The 24802-nt window shown below is 37.5% G+C and overlaps 1 protein-coding gene across 1 annotated transcript in view; it reads left to right on the plus strand.

The window, feature by feature from the left end:
• Positions 1 to 777: 777 nt before the first annotated feature.
• Positions 778 to 24802, plus strand: part of ICA1 (islet cell autoantigen 1) — a gene marked incomplete at its 3' end in the record, with an annotated part of 57048 nt that continues 33023 nt past the window's right edge. The window contains exons 1-5 of the mRNA XM_084280294.1: positions 778 to 809; positions 3257 to 3428; positions 4859 to 4931; positions 6481 to 6604; positions 8782 to 8980. Coding sequence (XP_084136420.1) covers positions 793 to 809; positions 3257 to 3428; positions 4859 to 4931; positions 6481 to 6604; positions 8782 to 8980 — 585 coding nt within the window. The 5' untranslated portion in view covers positions 778 to 792. The remainder of the gene's footprint in view (positions 810 to 3256; positions 3429 to 4858; positions 4932 to 6480; positions 6605 to 8781; positions 8981 to 24802) is intronic.

Consider the following 24802-nt stretch of genomic DNA (forward strand, 5'->3'; position numbering starts at 1 on the left):
GTACCACCACTTCACCAGCTTCTTTTGGTCTTGGTTGTGATTGTGCTGCGGTGCCTCTGTTCACATCCTGGCTGTATGCTGGAGAAGAGTCCTCTCTGAAAGCAGCAGAGAAGGCAGGTACTTGTTATTTATAAGGACTACTTGGCTTTGCTTGTAAATTTGGCCTGGAAGGCCACAACTACTTGCAGAGGTTGATAAAGTTTAGGTCACACTTATGACTGTAACCCTCTTACTGGTGAGAAGTGATGTGAGAGCCGTCCAGTCTACTCAGTGTATAGTGGAAGACTTGTTTATCCAAGCTGGAGATACTAATTTATGAAATCTAAAACGAACACCTGGTGGTTAAATTTCACATCTGTGGCTCAAGGCATCACGTAGGCAGTGTTAAAAAATAGATCAGTTTGACATGGGTGAAAAAGCAGCTGAGCTTTGTTGTGGCTAAAACGTTGGGGAAAAAACTTGCTTGAGGAAGATTGCTAGCATGGAAGGTTTTATGCCAGGTAAATTTGCTTTTGCATGGAAAACTTGCTAACATATAGTAATTGGTAACATCAGCAACACCACTGAAATGTGTTTCCTGTGGAATTGAGAATTGTGTGTTACATGAGGAAAGTGTTTGGTCCACAGATTGAAAAGTTCTCTGTCCTAACATGGTATACTCGATGCTACAACATAATAATTTTCTGTGTGAAAAGGTGTTTCCTAGTTTCTAACTTGAAAATTATGCTTTAAATACATTAGTATTAACTGGTAATTTCTTTCTTATTTAAGTGTCTGAAGAAAACAAGAAGCATGGAAGGTCATAAGTAGTAAGTACCTTGATTTATTTTTTTTTTCTTATTGTAAAGAGCTCATGGTGTTTGGCATGTTGATTTGTCACTGCCTGAGTCTATCACACATTATGTTCTGGCATCTAGTATTTATATGAAGTCACTGGTAGACATTCTGTTTAAAAATAATAAAAATTAAAAAATGAAAAACTGCCAAAGAATGGAAAAACAAATGAATTGACTGCACAGAAAAATAATATGTTACCAATTTCCTGCCTAATGGAAGGAAGTGTATGAACTATCACATTTCAAGAGGTTTATCCGTGGTCATCAACTTCAGAATAAAGTACATTCTTCTTTTAGCTGTATTTTCTGATCATTTAACAATACCTAAATGTGTCCACGATTGCTTGATAAAAAATCTGTTTTAAAAGGTATTGACAAGTGTCTGCCAGTAAACATTGCCCACTCAATGTTTCCATAGTGTGATTATAAATCTTCCACTATCCTAAGCATAAACAGGAGGCAGTAAATTCTGCAAATGAAATTAGAACCTGAGTTTGTGAGTAATGACAAAAGACTGTGTTACTCTTATTGCTTCAATTGGTTTATCAATCTATAATTTAGAAATATGTATTAATTCCAGCTTTTTTTTTAATTACCTCATTAGTAACTTATTTTTATTCCTTGCACCACGCTCCCAGAATTTCTAGTGACCTCCAGTGAGGTAGATATCAAGGCTGGTTGACATCAGATGGATTATTTTGTTTTCTTCACTTGCCCACTGAACTGAGATACCAGTTATTTGCACAGCTGTAGCAGAAGTTAAGGCACACAACTAGCCAGTCAGCTGCAGCCTTTATACTACCTTATGAGTGTGGGTATTTTTAAATTATTTTTAAAGTCATGCTAGTTTTTATTAGACCATCATATTCTTTTTTCATAATGCAGGGGAATCTTCTTGTTATTTATTAGAGGTTGTAGATTTTTGTGTTTTAAAGGTGCAATATAATGGCTTGTTTGTGCAGAATTCCACATGAAACATAGTGTGTTTTGCATGTGGTGTTTATTTTGTGCTGTACCACCAGAAAGGCCCTTGTTTTAATTTTAATGAATTAATAAATTAAACTCTTGGAACTAATGTTTGGGTAGAATTAAATGGGTAAAAATCTTTGCTTTTAAAGTTTGGGGAAGAAGCCAAGAAGTGCTGTGTATAAGTGCATTTTAAATTTTGTCCTCACTCCCTTCCAGTTTAATTTCTTACAACCTCTTTGGTGATTAAGGCACAGTCTCCTAAGTCACTGATTAAAAATAACTAAAGCAAGTAACAAATCCCTTTGAAACAAGCTTCCTTTTCAGGATAAACTGTGTCACTAGTAACTATGTAGGGCAGATGTGCCACAATTTTGGGAAATGTGTAGCAATGGCTTATTGTTTCAGAAAGGCTGTATGTAGTATTTTGCAGCAAGCATGTATATACACACACATATTACATATGTGTGTCTCAATACATGACTTGATGGGTATGTTGGGTCTGAAGACCTCTTGAGGTAGCATCCGTGAGCTGTCTGTGTTATGAAAAGAGCAAGTGAGTGGTATTTCAGTAATGAACCACAGTTCAAAATAAACTCAACATCTTTAATTTTTCTGGAGTATTTCATATAGCAAGTTTTAGCGACTGTTTCTTTCTAAAGATCTGCAAAATCACAGCAACAGGGGAAAAGGCATGTACTTCTGCAGAAATCAGTGATGGAACTACACTTCCTGAAAGAGATCAAGATTTCATTCTATTAAGCCATCTTGGTATGGTTTAAATATTGTGAAATATGGAGTTTGCCTTTAGATTGCACTTTTTATTAGATCTGCTGCAGGAATGCAGGACCATCTGTCAATAAAAAATAATCCTTGAAAAAAAGATTACCTGTTGTGCACCCACAGTTGTCATGTAGTCATTGTGTAAAGAAAGGCATGAGCTATCTACCTTTCACGTAGCATGCTTGAGACATGAGTGTTCTTCTAATCCTTCATTATTCAATTGTTAAGAAAGGAAGGGCAAGAAGTAATCTAATTCCATTAATAAAATTAACTTGGTAAAATCCTGTCACTGCTGAAATTGCATGAAAATTGCCACGTGCTTAAACAACTTTGCTAGTTCACTTGGAGCTTTCATATTAGTTATATGAAAATAAATCATTCCATAATGCATTGGGAAGAAATCTTTGCAGCTCGTTATTTGGCAATACTACATGCTAGAGACATTAAAATTTAAAGTGGTGTATAATTCAATATATATAATTAATAAGGTAGGATGGTAAATATAGTACTAATTGTTCTGTTATTAATGCATATTGAGGAAATGCATGTTAGAATATATGTCTGCATGCAAATGCAATATTTGTGATGGAAATTATTAATCTAGCATGTTAGACATATTTTTTTAAGCCCCCTACTGAAGTTCTGTGATTTTTTGTTTTTTGTTATTATAGCAATTATCCAAGGGAATTTTATGACCAATATGCTCAAAGCCAAGAAAAATCTGTGGTCAATAAAATGCAACAGAAATACTGGAAAACAAAACAAACCCTTATAAAAGTTACAGGAAAAAAGGAAGATGAACATGTTGTGGCTTCAGATGCAGATCTGGATGCAAAACTAGAGGTTTGTAATATTTACATAGTGTGTATTCTCTTTTAATTTTTAAAATGTTTTCATAATATGAATACACATATACAATAACACATATGCATGTATCTGTATATATCTCTAATATCTTTCCTTTTTTTTACAAAAGCAACAATGTAAATAGGGGGATTATAGGGGCATTTTGTAACACAAAAGCTATGTACCTTGAACTTTACATGGAACCTAACATCTGTAGTATTTATTTTCAGGTTTAGGGTCAGGTTTTCCCTTTCTTGGCAAGGTCAAGACAGAGATTGTCCTTGGTGTTTATTTCAGTTTTTCTTACCCTTTGCTTATATCAGTTTAAGATATCTTTTTTAAAGTAGTATTCCATAGTATACACATTCATTATACAGTTGTACCACGTGTACAAGAAAATCATGCAATATACCAGGAAGGAACAAGGTGCCCTCTGGAGCAGTTATACAGATGAGTAGGTTCTGATAACCAGGAGAAGGAATCCTGCTGTGTGACACACAGAGAGAGTCCTGCTCAGGCGGCATTGGAAAGGGAAACTTGTGTTTACCAGATAAAAAGCTATAAACACATTTTCACTTGGACAACTTCTCAACTACAAGTCATGCTCTCAGTTTAATAGACAAGACCCATGTGAATTGCCTCCAGCAGATGCAAAGGAAGACAGTTACTGTGACAGTCACCTATTTTGCTTGTATTTGTGTAATGCTTGATACAGTGGAGTTTAGGTTCAAATTACGGGTTGGACGTTTTAGACTGACAGACAAAAAGAATAGTAATTTTTTGTTTCCTAGAAAGAATCTCCAAACTTTGTCAAGACTGACTTTTTTTTTTTTTCTCCTCAGTTTCCTTTGGAAAATGTTGCTTTATAAATTTGGTTAGAAAACTGGAGCTGTGCCACTAAAAAGTTCAGTTTAAATCAGTAACTTTCTATGTTGGCATACTGATGCAAGCTTGTTTCACTAGACCTCACAGTATTAAAAATTCTGTGTGCATATTGCCAGATGTTATAAACATGATAAACATTTTGATAACTTCTTGCTGTACTGTCATTTTGTAGAAATAAAGCTTTGTACATCTTCATATATATCTAAAGATAAAAATTAAAATAAACCAAAACCCAGCATGTGTAGTTTAGTTAACTGACAGCTGTTTAGAACAGATCTGTTTCCTTAATTATTTTTGTCTTTATTTCCATTTTGTAAGTTATGATGATTGGTCTATCTGTAGTTTCAGTGGACATCTTAATTCAAAGAAAAGTAAAATAGCTAAGGAAAAATTACATTCAAGCTGGAAAGATTACCCATTGTTCAAGAAGAAAATAGTGATCTCTAATAATTTCTACAAAATTTAAGCTCTTTCTTGTATTTTTAATCATCAGTGTTTCTGGCTTATGCTTACTCTTTGTTTGTATTTTATTTCAACGTCAGCTGTTCCATTCTATTCAGAGAACGTGTATGGAGTTGCTGAAAGCAATTGAACTGTATCAAAAAAGGATTTGTTGTAAGTATGATAAAATACAGTAGTTAAAATGATGAGGAGGTCTGCATTATGGAATCATTCAACAAGTAAAAAATTTAAAATGGGGAGCTATTAGTTTCATCCTGTATATAAAGATAACGTTACTTGCAGACAGCTATGGGGACTTGCTTATTTGAATATTTCCTTATTCTTAAGTTTTATATTTTTCTATTATGCAGTGATAGGTAGCAATAATTGTGAGAGAAAGCTTGCTTTTTAAGGTGGGGTTTTTTTCTATTACTTGCTTGGCTTGTTTAAATTCAGAAATGTCTTGGAAATTTTAACTTCATTCTGAACAGTTAATTTTTTTAATCAGGATTGACTTTTTTTTACTAGTTTTCTAATTAGGTAATCCATGCTATTACAACGGATTTGATAGCGCTGACTTGGCTGTAACAGGTGTACATTAATTAGTGGTAGTCATTAGCAAGAGACATGGGCCTCATTTGGGAAGTTTCAAACAGCAGGTTTTATTAAATGACCTCTGCTATCAATACTGTTTCATTCTCCATTGCTGTGATTTCTGACCTGGAAAAGAGAATCCGACTTTGGAGCCATCTTTCAATTTACTTTCTACTGTTGCATGTTATCCCTATTTTCTCAAGCTTTTCCATGTTATTTTGGTTGTCCAAAGAAGGTCAGGGATAATGTCAGGTTCTGGAGGTAAAATTAGAGTACAGAATTGCATGTATTGAGTTGAAAAATTATTCCTCAGTAGCAAGTTTCCTGATGCAAAGATGTGTGTGCAGAATGTTCTGCCAGAGTATGTTATGAGTCTGCACTGGATTTGGCTGTCAACATTTGGAAAAATGACCAGAAGACAAAGTGATCATCTTCTGTTACATCTGTTACTCCCTATTGATAGTGAGAAGACATTGGTACTATAGGAGACAGATGCTTTGGAAGACCAGTAGATGATGCCATAGTGAAATCTTTTTGTAAGACGTGAGATCATGAAGACCTGTGGTCCTAGTTTGGAACTAGTCAGCAATTCAGTGTAAAAGCACTTTGTTTTTTCTTCATCATCAACTTGTTTAAAAACCAATCGGTTAATTTGAAAAGCAGATTAAAAAATAGTGCTTATATTGCGTAGAACACTAAAGTTGTAAAACAGTCTTGTAAAGTAGTTTGAATATAAATGTTCCTTAAAATGACGTACTAGATTTTTCACATGAATGATTCATTTTTGTAGTCAAGCGTGAAGCACGGAAGGGAAGAGGAAAGCGAGTGAATGTGCTGCGGGTGGGGTGTCAGGATGAGCTTCAGTGGAAGTGGGCTACCAAAGATCAGCCCAGGCAGTCCAGCTTGTCTTTTGGCACTGAGGGAATATCGTGATTCTTAAGTTTATGTCAACAAATGTCTCAAGTGAATCAGGTCTTCTGTTTAGTAAATGCAGGAATACCATGAACTTTTTTTTTTTGCTGTGCTGCTTTGGTTTAGAGTGACTTAACCTGATTGATGTTAGGCCAGGTTGAACGCTGTTAGGAACCTATTAAATAACATGTTTGACCGCTCATTTATTTTTTGTTAGTTCTGTCTCAGGAAGAAAATGAATTGGGGAAATTTCTTCGATCACAGGGTTCTCAGGATAAAACAAGAGCGGGAAAAATGATGCAAGCCACAGGAAAAGCCCTCTGTTTTTCTTCTCAGCAAAGGTATATGTGTCTGATTTACAAAGTACATGTGAAAATGATAGTTGATTCACCATTGGCATAATTCATTTTGTCACTTGGAATGTATGAGGAACCAAATGGTAGAAAAGTTGTTATTGACCAAACCTGCTGTATTACTGGCAGTATTAGGAGCTTGCTTTGTGCTGTTTTGCCTGATCCTGTTTGGGTTTTGTTTTGTTTTTCTTACGGACCTGCTATGTCTCTGTATCTGCAGATTCCCTACCCATGTGTGTTCAGCTCAGCAGTTATAAAGCTGTTCAGGTGCATCTGAACAGCCCCTCTAGCAGTGGGGTTATAAAGGAACTGATGTCAGGTTCCTCTCCTGCTTGGTGGTGCTTCTCACTGCAGGAAAATGCTACAGCAGGCTCATTGTGGTGTTGCCTGGATTTTGTGTGGGCAGGGAAGTGGGTAAGGGAGTGCCTTTTGCTGGGCCATGGATGGAGGAGAAGGGAGAAGTCTGCCATTTTCTGCTTTAACCTTACACTGTGAAGTTGGCCAGAAGATCATCTTAGATCCCCAGTGAGCTCATGTAGGTTGGGTAGGAGTGCATCAGTACAAGGTAAGGAATCCAGAGGGACACACATACACACAAACACATGCTGTTTGTTGCCCAGAGCCCTTGATGTCTCACAGAGTTTAAAAGTAAGAGTACCTGATGGCATTATGATTATCATGATGCTTTTTTTTTTTTTAAACAGTATTTGGACTATGAAAGCTTTACATTCACCATCATTTGCAAGGCAAAATTTTATTCCATATTTTACAGAATTTTTGGGGGCTCTTAACTATTGTGACACTTTCCAGCTTTAGCGTAACTGTGCAGCTGTTTGGCTCAAAATAAAACATTGCATACAGAGCTCTGGTGTTTATCTTGGGCTAGAGTTTGGTCATTAGCACATCCAGTAACAGCCATGAGTGAGATCTTTGAAGCACGTGTAAGGCAAAAGCACTGATGATACGCTTCTTTATATAGCTTAACTGTTTATAGAAATCCCAGAGTATGATGTATCTACATAAACTGGATTTTTCTTTAAATGTCTGGGTAGGTATTTATAGAATGAGGAGAAAATAGGGGGTGGGAGGGGGGAGCCATATGAAGAAATTCACGTTTTCTTACATATCTTACTAAATGTGGTTTTAAGTCATCTTTTTAAATAAACTTACATAAAGATAAACCCATTTGTTTGTCTTCTCTTGAGCTCATGTTTGTTGCATGCCAATAGAGAGCTCAGTAACTGGAGATCAGGAGGACACAATTTGCTGGTTACTGGGACTGAAAGTAGAAATTGTTATGCCTAGGAAGTCCCTGAGTAACGCAGTAAAGTAACTCTACACTGGTGTGGAACTGATTGAACCCATTCCACTGAGGTGGTTGCTGGCAACCAAGAGGAAAGCAGAAGCAGCAGGAGGAAGCAAAGCAAAAGTGGGAGTAATTCTGCCTAGTTCTGATATCCCATTAACAGCAGAAATGATGACATAGGGAAGACAACAGTGTCCCCTACTGCCTTTTCAATGTGTAGTTGCTGGGAGAAACATTTAAGAAAATACCTAAATCCTTCCAAAAGATAAATGTCCTTCAAAGGAATTGTTCGGATTCCTTAAAAAAAAAAAAAAAGTGGGAAAAAAAAAATCAGATCATTCTTGACAGATGACTTCTTTATTTACATGTATGTTTGAAGATTAAATGGCTAATGGAAGTGCTTTTTCTGAGGCTTAATGTGACAATCCTGATACATCTGTGGTATGTATCCAGTAATAAATTACGTTGGGTACATTTTTAAAGATGTTAAATACAACTTGCAAAGAGGAATGTTAATAGCATATATATATAAGCAGTTGGCTACCTAAAAGCATTAGCAAAAGTTCATTTTCAACTCATGTGTAAGTGGTCACTGCTTGAATAGGAAAGTTGCAAACACAACATTCATGCAAAATTACCCCATTTATGTGTATCTCCAACCAGAACTGTCTGAACATGCAGCGGCACTTCAGTGAACTGTTTTGGCTGTTGTGATTTTTTTTACTTAATGTGGTTTTGATTTGATTTTTTTTTTTTTAATTGATATCACCAGTGTCACTAGTTGCATTAATCTGCCTTTATAGAAAAACTTCTTTAACATGTGCCCCTCTCTCCTTTCTTTCCTTCTGCCTTTCCACAGGTTAGCACTGCGTACTCCTTTGAGTAGACTATATCAAGAAGTAGAGACTTTCAGATATAGGGCGATCTCAGACACGTGGCTGACAGTAAACCGAATGGAACAGTATCGGACTGAATACAGAGGTGCTCTGCTCTGGATGAAAGATGTGTCTCAGGAGCTGGATCCAGATCTTTATAAGCAGATGGAAAAGTTCAGGAAGGTATGAAGTTTTCTGTAGTTTCCTAGAAGGGGATGCCTGATCAATGGCAACAAAGTATGGTTTTGATTCTTCTGAGGAAGACATAATTCAACAGCACGAAGGATGCAATTTATTGTAACTAATCTTTTCCTTGTGACAGACCTCCAATTAATCTGATATTGAATACAATATCACAGAGTGGGCTATAAGCAAAGAGATGGTAGTAAGAAACAGCATTTTTCAGTATTCTGTTCAACTTCAGCCTGAATCTTTATAATTTAAATAATATACTCTTTAAAGAGGGTTATCTAATTTAAAATATTTAGTTGTGATACCTGAATGACTAATGGAAGAAGATATGCCTGCTGTCAACTGGGAAAGGGAAAATTTATTTTTGGAACTAAAACAGGAATGTATTTGCTGCTAAATTTTTGGATGCATTTAAAGCCCAAAATTTTCAAAATTGGCTGTTGTTGGATTTTGGGGAGAAGTTGCAAATGTGGAATTTGTTTTTAAGCTCCTTGTGCAATTCAGCCTGATTCTGAAATCGGCAAATACTAAACACTAAAACTGCTAGGAATGCACTCCCCAAATATTGTCTTCACTCAGTGTCACTCAGATTTGCTACACTCCTCCTCTCCTAAAGGTCTTCCAAAAGTTGTGAGTCCTAGGTGGTAGTCTACGGATCTACTGCCAGGTGCTAGTGTAGATTTGGACTGATCCTGTCCCAGTCACTTAAGGACCACTCATGAGTACTTCACATTTACTAGTGAGGTCTTAAAGCCAATTTTGTTCAGTGTTGCTGTTTATAAATCTTGACTAGCAGGAGGCATTAGGATTCCGGGTATAACAAAGCTTGTGCTTTGACCAAGGGCAGTTAAAAAACCTGACAGAAATTGTATGATAATTGAAAGCAGAGGCCTAATAACAGGCATTGTACCAAAGGGTCCGTGCATGTATGCATGCAGCCTAGAGGTGGGTAATGTACAAAAGAGAATCCTGCTCGTTGGTGGCGTAAGGAGTCCGTGACTGAAAGATACGTAATTCGGGATTTTAACAGCCTGACTGAACCATCCTAGCGGGAAAGGACTGGCGTGCATCTAGGCTATGCCTTTTTTTGTAACCTGAAGTGGTGACAATAGCAATTAAGGAAGGGGTGGAACAAATGAAACCCCAGCTAGTCATCTAATCTTTTTTTAATGCTTTGGTACAGGATATTCCTGAAAGTCTTGTGGCACCAGACGTGTATTTTATTATGCCTTGTGGGAAATGTTTATAATGGCAAGTTCTTGCAGGTAAAATAATTGGTATGGTCTTGGCCTCAGCCAATTGGTTATGTATAATGCTTGATTTATTAGAAAAACACTTTAAAAATGGAATGTTAGAGTGAATAAAGCAGTACTGGTAATGGTCATACAAAATTGATTTATAGCTTTCTTGCAAAACAAATGCTATGGAAGGTATAAATTATATAAATGGCAAAGTAATTAAAATAATGTATGCTTTGTATGGTGAGCTGCTGTAGCTAAAAAATTAGATGTGATATTTCAGCCATTTTGGGTTGCTGTGCTTCAAAGTCAGCAAACATAAGATATTTTTTTTTTTAAATTTTAGGGTTTTTTAATGCTCTCACAAAACTGAGTAGTAAAAACCAGAAGTACTAAGTATTTTGAAATAATGCTAGGTTTCAAATGAGTTGTGTTCTGACATAAAGAAATAACGAATGTAGATTCTAAAATTCTGTAGCATTACTTTAAATAGTTAAAAAAACCCACAAAACCAAACAACTTGGAGAAGGTCATTTAAACTTTTCTTTCCTGTGACTGGCTGTCAGCTGAAAACATTTCAGATCATGTTGTAACACAGAGAACAAAAAGCTCTATATTTGTAGCCAACAAAGTAAAGAAATGGCCTTGGTATCCACTTCCCTACATATCCCATCTGTGCAACAGGCTTATCAAACTGGTCTTTGAAGATTTCAAGACTTGAAGAAAGTAAAGTTTTTTTCCTTTTGGAAAAAAAAAATCTTACATTAAAAAAATAAAATCCTAAAGCATAACACACCTAGATAGCTGTTGCTGAACAAGACATAACACTTTCTTTTTAGTGCTTAAAAATGCAATAGGAAAACAAAACCTATTATTTAGATCCATTAAAGCAGAGAAATTATTTGCATTGTCTTTTTCTTTTTTTCCCCCTATTCTTCCTTGCAGATCTTAATTGTGCCATAGTGTGGCAGTGTAATGCTGGGGTTTTAGGGCCTATTTTAGATCTGTAAAAACAATTTAAGAAGTCCTGCTAGTTTTGTATTGAGAAAGATAACATGATTACTGATGTAAGGTCTTTAGTTCTAAAATATGCCATCATGGGAGAGAAGTGTCTGATCTGGAGCTGCATATCTAGTGATACACTAGCAGGTAGTTAATGAAGCTGATCTTGTCAGAGTGCTTGAAAAAGATTTCCTCAGGCTTCAAATTGTAAAAATCAAAAGTATTACTTCAGTAAACATCTTTTTTTATTTCAAGTAAACAGTACTGGTTTACTGATCTTTACTGCACCTAGTGCATCAGCAGGATTTATATCATGTGGCTATAGGACTGTTTTTCCAGTATGTAGACTTTTATAATGAAATCTTAAATGTATCATTATGCATACAGATATGGTACATGTTTTTGGAGACCAAAACTAAATCAATCCAGATGGGTTTTTCATACCTTCCCTCAGAATAACTCAGGCTAAAAGATCAATAGTCGAGTCAGTATTTTCAGAGCTGATAAAATCTGAGTTAAAACATTGGCATTTTTTTAGGAGTCTTTCAAAACAATGAGGTACTTGAAAGAATTTTCTAATGCTGTTCTCAAGGCATCAGTCTAAATACGAGACCCAGCAATACCTGCACTCTCAAAGTGTCCAAGAACACTGCAGCACAGCCTTTTTACATTGTTATTTGAAGATATCCATGTGATTGTAGCTACTTGAGTCAATTCAAGGAAACAGGTGAGGTATTTACTTTTCTGTGCAGAGTTATATAAATGTTATGTACCTTCATTCTTTTTGTTATCTTCTTAACAGGTTTTATGGGTATTTCAGTACTGTTCTATATATAGAGGTCTTCCATCCCAAGTTCAGGTTTGAAGTGTTGCTTGAGAGAATCTAAACACCACCTTGGCAACGCTGTGATATTTTAAAGAATTTGAATGAGTTAATACCCCTTTATCAAATTTTCCACTCTGAACAGGTTTTTAAGGTTCTTCAATCCAGGCTGCTTTATCTGTCTGGTGACTGTACACTGTAGCATGAGCTCTGTCATGATGCTGTGAAAATACAGACTGAATTGCCCAAGTGCTGATGGCCCCCCAGTGTCCATCCTTCAGTTCTGAAAAAGTTAACCTTTTCCACGCATTTCCTGAGAAGGAACATGCCAGTGTTCAGGGTGACAGGCTGTGGCACCAGGCAGCACCCTTCCATGTGCAGCCTACAGGTATGCGAAGAGGCTCTGCTGTGTTCAAGTTTACTTGGCTAAGCTACCTCAGATGCTTGCAGAGTGCAATACAGGCTTTCTCATGAAACCTAGGCATTACAGGGTCACCTGTAACAGGTAAAGAGTGAGAACTGCAGGAATGATCATGATGACCTTTAGCCTAATCAAAAGAAAAATTACAGGTGTTACATGGCAGATATTTATCATGCTACACTGATAGAGCAAATGAATCCTTTGTATATTTGTTTTTCACTTCATTCTTCTACTCTGCTTTCACTTTTTGGTTCAGGTCTGAACCAAAGCTAGAGTAGTATTGTAAATAGCCAGTGGCCATACTGGGATTTCTGAAGCAAGCCATGCTACAGCGGTATACAGAGATCAGGGTACCTGGAGGGTTGGATTCTTATTTCTCCCTGTTGGCTAGTCCTCGCTGAGCTTTGTAAATGCTGTGAGATTCATCTGCTTGGAATACAGTACAAGTCTTGTTTCTGTCTCTATGGTAATTGGATGTTACAGCAATAACTATCTGAGTTTGTGGAACTGTACGTATTAGGTGGGGTACTGTCTGGAAAAAGAGTTCGGTTTTGGTCAATATATTTGCGTGGAATCAGTGGGAGTAACAAGTAACATGGTTTGTGCTGGGCCTCCCTGCTCTGGAAGATTAGAAAGGCCCTACTCCACAGTGTGGAGCCCTGAACTGCCTCAGTGGTGTTAAGAAGAGAAATAGATCCTACCACAGAAGAGAAATGTTGGATTATTCCCCCAAAACCCCTAAATGATTATTGGACCCTTACTGCATAGCTGTTACTTTGCAGCTGTTGAGAAACTTGCAAGCTTGCAGCTGAGTTTTTTGGGCACAGTTTATCCGAGTTCTTTCTAGTTGTAGCACTCTATATACTTGAAAGAAAATTAATGCCCTTAAATGGCATGTTAAAGATAAATGTGGCAAGAGGAAAAGAAAATCGGTGAGAAAAAGGAATTTCAACAAAAGGAGCTTGTGATGATATAACAATAGCTTAAACTGTTGTTTTTATCAATGTACTAATGTAGGGAGTGGCTGATCTATGGAAGTTCTGTTAAATGTCTTAAGAAATAGAAGTTAAAGCTCATGTGGACAGCTGGAGAATAATGAAGACCTAAATAAATCAGAAGGGAAACGCTGAAGTATATGTATTCATAGTAAAGATCTCAGCAAGTATGGATAAGATACATCTGCTGCAGCCTTGCAGAGAAGCCTTGGGATCTACATCTCTGTTCCCCTGCTGCCCCCTTCCCTGCTAGCACTGCCTGGTGTGAGTGCATTTTGGCTTATGTGATGCTGTACCATTTTACAGCATCATCTGCTACTCTCTCTCTCACCTAACTGTTAACATCAGCTGCAGACAGCCTTGCAAATCTGGAGGCACTGTGGAAATATGTGGAAGGATTTCCCCCCCACCACCCCCAAATTCTCTGTTACATTTGTAAACTCCTGGAGAGCTCAGAAAATTGAGAAATCCTGGGAAAGGAGGAAAACCAAATCTGACGCTGGTCTTTGAAATAAGAATAGAGTTGGCAGTTGCCATCCTTGTAAACTTAATTTCAGTCCCTGGTAAAAGAATGAAAAGGAAATCTTTAGGCATTTGGAGGCTAACAAAATGGAGGGTAGCTGAACAACACAGGTCTATAAATAACATTACAGATTTTTCTTTTTCTTATTTTGCATTTTTAATCAAATTATTAAATTAGTAGGAAAAAATTGCAAATCTGGATCATTGCAGTTCTTTATGAGTGATTACTGGAAAAATTAATTTAACTTTGCTAGAAAAATAAGAACTCTGAGAAGCTGAGAGTTGAGAAAATTGGCTGAGGAACACCAAACAAACTTTCAGAGGATCACAGAGTAAAAAGATGGAAAATACCTTAAAGATCAACTAAGCTCTTTTTCTGCCAGAACAAAATTGTCATATTTTTCCAAGTGTTTTTTTACATCTCATAAATATGTAGTTGAAGGTGACTCTCTTAGAAGCTTTGTGGATATTGTTGGTGTTCTAGTTCAATTATTTAAAAGTCAACCAAAAGAAAATGTGCTAATGATAATTACATCTGCAGAGGATATTGAGCTGGAAAGTCTCTTGGTTTTCCAAGCAGCAAAGTATACCAATGGCTCAAAGAAAAATTACTTTGGCCATTGCAGTCACAGTGGTGTAATCAATAGACTCTCAGCTGCCATAGTTACAAATAGCACTGTAAGTGATTTAAGTTTAGAGCCAGCCACTACAGTCAATGTTTTAAAAATTTAAAAAAAAAAACAACAACAAAAAACCAAAAAACCCACAAACAAACAAAGCAGGGGTGTAGGTAGAGAGCAGTTGTCTCTGTTTCTTTTTAGGTGTTCTGTCTATATTCTGAAGTTAACTTCATCTGGGAAACCTAAAGTGTATTTATTTGCCTTTTGGTGACAAAAATGTAGACCTTTGCATGTGAGGGAGCAGATGATTTTTGTTGTGTTCTGGAAATGTCAGAAAGATCTGAGTAGCTTTTGTAGACCGTTCATTAGAGAAGAGGTGTGTGGCACTATAATGTGGAGAAAAAAATGCTGGGCTTTGTAGTATCTGTTAGGAATGTGAGATGGTAAAATCTATCACTTTGATAGCCCAACTTTATTGCCTTTGGTACAAAATCTTCCTTTAAAAAAACCAACACACCCCCCCCCCCCCCAAAAAAAAAAAACCCTACAAACCAAAAATCCCCTCATGTTTTCTGATTTGGATTGCTGCTGCTCATTAGATGAATAGGTGATATTCCAGGAGATCCAGTAAGACTTGCAGCAAGATAGCTGCCTACTCTAAAATTAGTAAGATGGTGTCATGCTGCACTCTGGGATCCACATCTTAGTGTGGCAGTGTGATGGCAGAGACAAAAAGATAACAGCATGCTCTTACAATATGATGATAAGCAACACCTACACATATCGCTTCTTGTGACATGCCTGTGCCACCAAGAGTATGTTTGGTTTCAGCCTGAGAGGGAATAGCAGTAAGAACATTATTTTTAAGTGGTTTTTTTTTCGTTTGTGGTTTTTTTTATATGAAAGCATATGGTGTTGGAAAAGTTACATTTAGTGACTTACCTGGAAATTATGTCAGTGCAAAACAGAACACTAAAAAGTGCTCTTTATACAAAATTGTAGGATTTGCTTTGTCATTATTCTCTCTCCTTTTAAAAGCAGATGGAGTTTCAGTGCTGAGAGGGTTTTCTCTGAGCAGTTTCTGCTGTAATGTTTTTTCCAGGTTCTCCAGTGTCAATATGTGGACAAACTGAAACATTCCAAGATACTTTATATACACACACACACAAAAAAAAAAAGCTCAACCATTCTACAGTAGTTGTGAAAGATGCACCTATTTTGACAATGTGAGGGTTAGCAAAAATGCTCTGCACAGTGTAAGCATTTTATAGTGTTAAAGCTTTTAAATTACTGTTTCAAGTACCATTTGAAAGAACCAGGGGAGACAATAAGATAAAATCAGTCATTTTCTAAAGCCATTTCATGTAGATTGAATATCACTGATGGTTGTTACTGGGTTAAAAGCAAAGTAACAATCTGTGATGAAGATGCCCTTTTAAAAGCATAATAAGACTATGCCACTTAAAAATAGAAACAGGCTTCTTGGAACAGATTACATCATCTTGAGAGGTATTGCTTGTAGAACATGGTTGCTTCCAGAGATTGATGCTTGCTCTTGAGAGATGGTTCATCATCTGTTCAGTTATTTTTAAGAAAGAAAAGTCTGAGGTGAGACTCAGCAAAATGGCTGTAAAAAAGAGTAAAATGAAGTGCTAGACTTCAGACACAATGTATTTTTTAACAACCTTGTTTCATGTAACCTAGCTGAAATTTAAAAAAAAAAAAAAGGTAGACTTAGTTTAATCGTTGTGCAGTTTGGCTTGTATTCATTTCAGGGAAAGGCAGGCACCTCCTAAAAAAATTTGGTTTACATAATTAGCAGAACTTGTAATGCTTCAACAGAACACAATAAATACAAATATATTTTTTAAAAAGTGACTTAAATCAAAAGTATTGTGAAGTCCAACTTTAATGTAATAATTGTTATCCCCAATATTAAAAAGGCACTTTCAATATAATGTTACAAAGAATTTTTCTGAGAATTTTTCTCATGTCTAATAATTATAGAAATGTGTATGTAAGCATTAAATGTAATGGTGCAATAAAAAAAAGGAAAATGAACACTTTTTTCACTTAATTATTCTGTTGTGTTTCTGCCTTAAAATTAGAAAAGATGATTGCCTAGGCAATTTCTATTGCCCACATGAAGACTCTATCCCTGCAAACTTGTCTGTGTCTGTACAGATCCTTGTGGATCATTACATGAATTCAGAACCTAAATGAAGTGTAAAAATGTAAACAGAATAGGTTGTGAAAGGAGAAATGAGATTTGGAAAATTCCCTCAGCCTTAATAATCTGAAAAAGCTAGAAGGATGGCTAAAGAAGTACTTTTTTAAAATAAATGAAATACAGATGTGGCCAAACTCAGAGAATTCTGCAGGAGAAAAGAATAAACAGGAAGGGGAATACAGCTGTTGGGGAAAACATTGTTTACACAAGAGAACCAAGTTTTTCTATGGTCGCCACTGCCCAGGAATTTTTCTTATACTTCCCTAAAATGCCTGGGCACATACATAATGTAGTCCATCTGCTTTTACTTCCTAAGGCCTTTGCTCTTCAATTATGTGCTATATAGGCCCTGAATGATTACAAAGATACTATGTTTGATATTTCCTAGTCAGTAATGAAACTGAATTGAAGGTAGGATTTTAAAAAAACCTAACAAACTGTTCTAACAAAAAAAATACTAATATGCTGTTTCATCTGGGTTTAGGGTTATTCTACCTGAACCCTGCTTAGATTTCTAATGTTGTTTCTTCTGTGATAGTACACTGTGAAGTCTGAAGGGCACTACAGCAAGATTTGGTACTATTATTACAATCCTTCTCAGATTGTGTGTGGACAAAATATAATTGTTTTTAGGGAAATAAGATGTACTTATTGATATATTGAATGCCAACTAGGAAATTTATTAATCATGGCATATTTATTTTTCTATTTAACAGCATTTTCAGCTCAGGTGATACATAACTTTGTTGTGTTTATCACTGGCAAACTGGAGTAATAACCACTCACAGGATTATGTACAACAGACTCTGTGTTACAAATGAGTCATGATTAGTTGTGGGTGCAATCTCATGTTCTGTGCTGAAAGAGGCTAAACAGAAAACAAAACCCAACAACTCAACTCCAGGACTTCTAGTGCTGCATTAGCGTGGTAGGCAGAGTGGCTTTGTGCTCAAGATATTAAGAGCATTCAGGGCCTAAGTATTAAAAGCAGCCTGGTCATCATGGTTGCAGGTATCTTTCTTGGAGGGTTGTGTCACATCGAGCTAGACTTTGCAGCCCGTGTGTCACCATTGTTCCCTGGCACTTTGTGCATCTGCCCATCCCACCACCCGTTGCAGCAACCAAGCGGATCTTGCAGGCCAGCTTAACTGTTTCATGGGGCCTACACGGGGGAAAATGTCACTGCAGCTGAACTTAAGCTTTTCACAACCCTTTATCTCATTCCAGCCTATTCATGTCCCCCATCTGCCTACTCGGAAGGGACCCAGAGTCAAGTAACAATCTTGCTCAGGCCCTGAAGAATTTAATTTGGATGAAAGAAATGAAACCTATAAGTGACATTTTCTAACTATGAGGGTATTCCATGTAAAGGATTCAAGACCTCTAAATATCTTTAGTACATGAGATAAACTGAAATGTGTAATTACTAGTTGAATAAAATCATGAACATACTAAAGAGATTCATTTTATGCTATATTATGATTTTGTTTACGTTGTCCCTCCGGTAGTTCTTTGTTCAAAGGTAGTAATTACCTGTCTCTGTTTCCTTCAGGGGCTGTCTTAATTGCTCTCCACTTGCTAGGGTCTCCCCTGCCCTATGTATGCCAATCATCCTTTGCTCTCAGGTTGTCTAATGCAATTAACACAACTGAGTTATGATAAAAGTGCTGAGAATTGTTCTGTTTTTTAAGTCCAGTTTACTTCTGATTTCAGACCTGAAAGCTTTTATCATTACTTTTGCCATTTATTTTGGTCGACCTGATTCTTGCTACAAATCTTTGCAGTCATTTTTTTGGCAACACTTAGGCTTTCATCATATTAACAGAATCTGACTCTTTGTTTTTAGACTATACACAGTTATTTGAGTCTGTGTGAAGAACTGATGGAGTTTATCATTTCCCTTGTAGTTATTTGAGGAGGGGAGGTATTCTAAGTGATCAGGCCCAAATTCTTCCCTAAAAAGGATATATGTTCATGCAGAAAAATGTGCACTCATTTGCTGTTTAGAATAGTAGATTTCCGAGTGTGCTGGTGTTGTAATCATAGCTGCAGAGTTACAAATACGTGCTCACTGCTAGAGCAGCATTTGGGATATGTAGTGTAGAAATGTATCCCAAGATCTGAAGCAGTGTTACTTAGATTAATGTTGTCCTGGTCACAAGAATAGAAAAATCATTCGTAATTATTTTTTTGTGTGTCCTTGCTTCAAGGTCAGTATTAGTGTCATTGCTTTTTTCCTTTCAGCCTAGTAAGGCACACATCCTGAGTCTGACTAATACTGAAACTTGTTACCAACAGAAATTATCTAGGCTTCTTAAAGTTTAAAAAACCAGACCTTCTAGCAAGACTAGAAACTATATATTTATTGCCTTTTCTTTATTTAAGTTGTCATTTCATGCTTGTTTCCTTTTAAAAATTATTTGTGTATTGATTTGAGCTGTGAAAATTAATAAAATTATGGTGAGAAACCTTTCTGTCTTAATAGCTTGAGCAACATGTGATGTTTTTATGCTGGCTGATAATCAGAGTAGCCAGAAGGCATAAGCTATGAGCGGCAGAGCTGCTCTCATGCAGTTTATTCCTCTGAAGACCCAATGTGAGTGAGTTGGGAGGAGCGGCTGTGTGTATTCCAGCTCTCAGCTATCATGTTTCTGACTGCACGACAACTCTGTCCTTTGATGCAGTTTGAAGTTAAACAGATTAACCAGAAGTAGTTTGTCTTTATGCTGAAGGAAAATAGAGGAGAATCCTCATGAAGCCAGCACTGGTGTCATTTGGGATGTAGTTGCTGACTGCAGCCCCCTGCTTCCCTCTGTAGCCTCCTTTGGAGAAAGAGCTCCAGCTCTTTGGGTCAAAGCTTCTGGCGTTGGACCTTTCCCTACATGCAGTGTGGACAGATTCATTTGGAGCTTGCTTTCTGTAGAAGCAGGATATAGGGATGTTGATAGGTAACGTGTAAGGAACACATGGCTATGTATTTAAAGAGTGAAGATGATGATTTTTTTTTTTAAAGGAAGAGCCCCTTTTTTCCAGGGAAGGTGTATGGCTGTGCAGAGATGCTGCTTTTCTGAAAGGTGATGCCTACATGGAGCTGAACTGGTGCACACTCGCAGCATTTTGAAACTAGCATCTATCAGTTTAGCTTAAAAATGTTTTTTCCCCAGCATAAATTCAAGTAAACAACTCAATTTGAAATGTCTTGTGTAAACATGTGTAGCATCTGTTTAATTCAAAATAATTTTTAAAACAGCTAGTTAAGCTGCAGAACAGTCACATACCTTCTCCCATTTCTAAGACTGTAGGCTTTGAGGCTCTTGAGTCTTTTAATATGGGGCAGTAATTTTTTTTTTTGCTTTGTCAGATTCTTGTGCTGTGCTATAATCTTAATTTCAGTAACAATTTTGAGTGTGGTTTTGAAAAATCAAAGGCTTGCTGCATTTAGCTTCTTTACATTTAAGCAACTTTCCTTCATTTTGCAGTAAATAGTGGTTGGAGTTATGGAAGCAATCTACATCTTGTATTTGAGAGTTGTTTGTATCCTGTCTTTAATTCTAATTTTTTTGTGTGTATATTCCATTTTTTGTTTAGTTACAATGAACTCATTGCCAGTAGAGGAACTGGATTCATGTTCTGGATCTGCACTGTGCTGGTCTGTTCTTGTGAAAGCTGTTGCAAGGCTTAAAGCTAAAGATTTTGTTGTCTGGATTTTGGCTGGGTGAACTTGTAGGGTTGTGCTGAGAAATGTAACTTTGATCAGGGCTGTGTCCAGCTGCTGGGTAAGTGGAAAGGCTTTTGTAGAGGCTGCACTCTCACCAAATGACATCCCATGTCTGCCTGCATTGGGCAGAAATTGAGGAGGAAGAAAATATCTCCTTAATTCCTGGTAATTCCTTAGAAGAAAAACAACTTCAGAGGTTTTCTTTTCCCGTTAGGCTGTACCTTTCAACCTGTTGGGTTTGGGTTTTTTCCTGTGAAGGGACTAAATTATTTTTTAATATTGGAGGAGAGAGTGTATTCCTATTGCTTTAGGGCAGCTGTTCAAAAAGCTGTTATTTAGCACAGAGAGCAATATTGCTTGCCACAGATAGTTTTCATGTCTTGGGAAAATTTGATTTGGATTTAACAAAACTTTGCTGCTGCAAAGACACGTTTGGATTCCGGTCTTTGTGCTACCATAGTATCGACACCAGGGAGGAAAATATGCCCAATTCAAGTCAAAAAAGTTAAACAGGCAAAGAAGAAAACCACGTTCTCTTGATATGTCTTCAATTAGGATACCTTGTTTGAATAGCAGGGAGACTTTTGGCATACGAGTTTGGAGTATCTCTAATTGATGGGCCTGGTCTGATTAAATATCTAACTCAGGAGTAGGGCTGCTCTAACAGTATTTTTTTTCAAACTACCTTCTTAAAAATAAAAAAGAGAGGAGGAAAAAAATTAGCTATACAAACTTTTTCCCAGAGGATTCATGTAGACAATAACACTCCTAGGTGCACCACTCCCCTCTAAATATCATCAGTCAAAGATTCTCTGAGTAGACAACCCTCTAGGACTTGAACGAGGAGAGGAGTGTTGCCTGCATACTTGAGCAGTGGATGTTAGAGGCTAAGCTAGCCCTGTCCAGGTAGTTCCTGTAGGTTTTGACTATCCATTTCCAAAATTCAAACCCCACATCTTAAAATATACGTAGATTTCTGTACAAAGGGGCACAACTGTTTTATGAAAGTAAAGTACTGAGATCTGAGCTTCTCTGTGCACTGTAGTTGCATTTGTAGAAATGTTGGAACATCTCAGAGTTGCCCTCACCCTTATCCAAATTAATTTGTGTGAATGCAAAACTTACGTACTGTCATACAGTTATGATATATGAAGCATTTTTACGTGCTTTCTATTATTTAGGCGTGTTTGGGTGTAGGCAGTGCATAGCAATTGAAACTGAGCACTCTTACAATTCTAAAATTCTATAACACAATTTGCATTTGAATTTTGATAATGGAAAATCTGTTGTTAGCAATCTCTAACTTGCTGGAAAAGCTCATTTGAAGTATCTGTGCTGCCACAGACCACAGAACAGAGTTCTCCTGCTGTGAGAATGTACAGAGGCAGTCTGAATGCAGTATAGCAAACAGACAAACCCACCTTGACCTGTAAACATGCCTCAGGGTTACCTTACTTTTAAGGATAAACATGATAGTTCAAACAAAAATCCACTGTCTGTCCATCATCTGTCTGTCTTGGTGACCGATGCTAGCAACCAGGGAGTTTGCATAGAGCAAATACATCGTAGTACTGTGACCAGCGGAGGCATCAGAAGATGTAGTGTTTGGGTTTTTCCTATGAAATTGTTCAGTTGCGTTTTGAACCAGTGTAAAATCTGTCCGTCGCAACAGATCGCTGTGATCAGAGCGCTCTCCTACTGATGCAGGTGTCATGTAAAGACCCACTTGTGTTGAGTTCAAAGAAGCTAGCTTGGTATAATGCCCTCTGGTCCCTGTGTTGGCCAAAGTCTGTTTTTTTACAACTTTTGTTTGTGTGGTATGATGGACTTCCTTCATACTCTTCCTTAGTCAGCTCTTTATTCTGGGCTGGAAAGTCCCAATCTATCATTCTTTTTACAGAATCTAATTTCCATCTTTGATCAGACATTTTGTTCTCGCCTGCCTTTTTTTTTCTCCATATTGCTAAGCCTGAATTGATGTGCTCTTGCAGGTCCAACTTGGCTTTGGGTGGAAGAAGAATACAGAGTGAAAAAAACCCCTTCATGTCACTGTATATTTATGGAATCACATGCATAATGTGCAAGGAGGTTCTCATTTTTCCCCATCCTTAAAGAGACACAAGAGAGTTGGAAAAGGTGCATTATAAAACAGCAGGAATAAACACAGGGCTGGGAAGGAAGTGTGGCAGTAGAAAAAAAAAAAAGAGAGAAAGGAGTAAGATAAATTTGCATGTGTTTGCATAAAGGAGGGAGGGAAAGCTACTTGGTAAGATTCAGTTTCTGTGATAACTGTCATTGAATATATCAGGAGATGGTACAACTATTTTTCAGAGAGGGAAGAAAAGGAAGAATATTCAGGCCAGCCATAACCTTATATCCTCACAGGGGTCAGAGAATTGCTCACATCTGCTGACTGTCAGTGGTTATGAAGTAAGCAGTTTTGACCATGGCTTACTTATTACTGCCAGGCTGCAGTTACGTGGTGTGTGAGCCAACAGGCAGTAAAATTTTTACAGGCTGAGTACTGAAAAACTTAAGAAGAGTGGCATAAATGTGTCACAAAAAGAAAATTTCATATTCTACTGAATAAAATGCACAAAGACGTCATGGTGCATGAGCAGGACCTGGCTGTTTGGTAAATCTGGTTTCTGCATAGTATCTTCTAGAAAAAAATCCTCTATTGTGATTTAAAAATAACAGTAGTTAACTCAGTGTACCTAACAACATCTTATCTTCTATTTTTACATTGCTCTTAAAGAAAAAACAATGCAGCAATGCTCAGTAAGCACTTTGCTCTTTAACATGACATCCTCCTTGACCCAGGACCATAGACACAGATTTCAAACCAGGAAGAAAAAGGCACACATCCAACCCAAAGTACTGAGAGGATGAGGATGGGACTAGAAATTCGGGCAAAGTTACATAGGCAGGACAAAATAAAAGCCTGAGGCTTTGTGGTCAAAAAAGAGACCAAAGAATGGAAGTAGTAGTTTGCTGGGGTATACTTGTGTCCCGAGCACAATGGTCACATCTCCAGTGACAGGAGATGCAAACAACACAAAGTGTATGTTTGGAGTTTTAGATTAAGGAGCTTTTTTGGTGTCTGTATATGTAATTATTTTCTCCTCACAAAATCAAATTGCTAATTGCAGCTCTGCAACTATATTTACAAGGTTTCTGGAACAGTTTTTGCAAATATATTCTAGAAAGATCAGAGAATCACTAGGTTGGAAAAGACCTTTGAGATCATTGAGTCCAAACATACCCGTCTTCTACTAATCCATATCCCTGAGCACCTCATCTGCCCATATTTTAAATACATTCAGTTTCAGTGACTCAACCACCTCCCTGGACAGCCTGTTTCCATGCCCAGTAACCCTTTCGGTGAAGAATTTTTTCCTAGTATCTAATCAACCTGCCCTGGCACAGATTGAGTCCATTCCTCTTTTTCCTATCACCTGTTGCTTGGGTGAAGAGACCAACACCCATCTCTCTCCAACCTCCTTGTAGGCAGTGATAAGGTCTCCCCTCAGCCTCCTCTTCTCGGGACTAAACATCCCCAGCGCCCTCAGCCGCCCCTCATACGATTTGCTCTCTAGCGCCTTCCCCAGCCTGATTGCCCTTCTCTGGACACGCTCCTGGACCTTGATGTATTTCTTGTAGTGAGAGGCCCAAAACTGAATACAGTACTCAAGGTGCGACCTCACCAATGCCAAGTACAGGGGCACAATCACTTCGCTGGATCTGCTGGCCACACTATTTCTGATATAGGCCAGGATGCCATTGGCCTTCTTGGCCACCTGAGCACACTGCTTGCACGTATTCAGTCAGCAGTCAACCAATACCCCCAGGTCCTTCTCTGCCAGGCAGCTTTCTAGCCACTCTTCCCCAAGCCTGTAGCACTGCACAGGGTTGTTAAATCCCAAGTGCAGGACTCTGTTGATCCTGTTGGTCTCAGCCCATTGATCCAGCCTGTCCAGATCTCTCAGAAGAGCCTTCCTACCTTCAGGCAGATCAACACTTCCTCCCAGCTTAGCTGGCAGCCGGAGTCAGGAGTCTCTTGATACAGTTGAAGTGAGCACAGATCACAGTCCACATCTCTCTTGAAAAGTATCAAAGAGTATAAGATGTAACTTGAATACTAAGGGGAAATTACTTAAAACGAGGTATTTCTAAGTTAATCTGTCTTACTTAACAAAGACGAGATGAAGAGTTGGTTTAACCATGGTATAAGTTGCTGAGGC

The sequence above is a fragment of the Gallinula chloropus genome (assembly GCF_964237585.1).
Source record: "Gallinula chloropus genome assembly, chromosome: 2".
Taxonomy (NCBI): Eukaryota; Metazoa; Chordata; class Aves; order Gruiformes; family Rallidae; genus Gallinula; species Gallinula chloropus.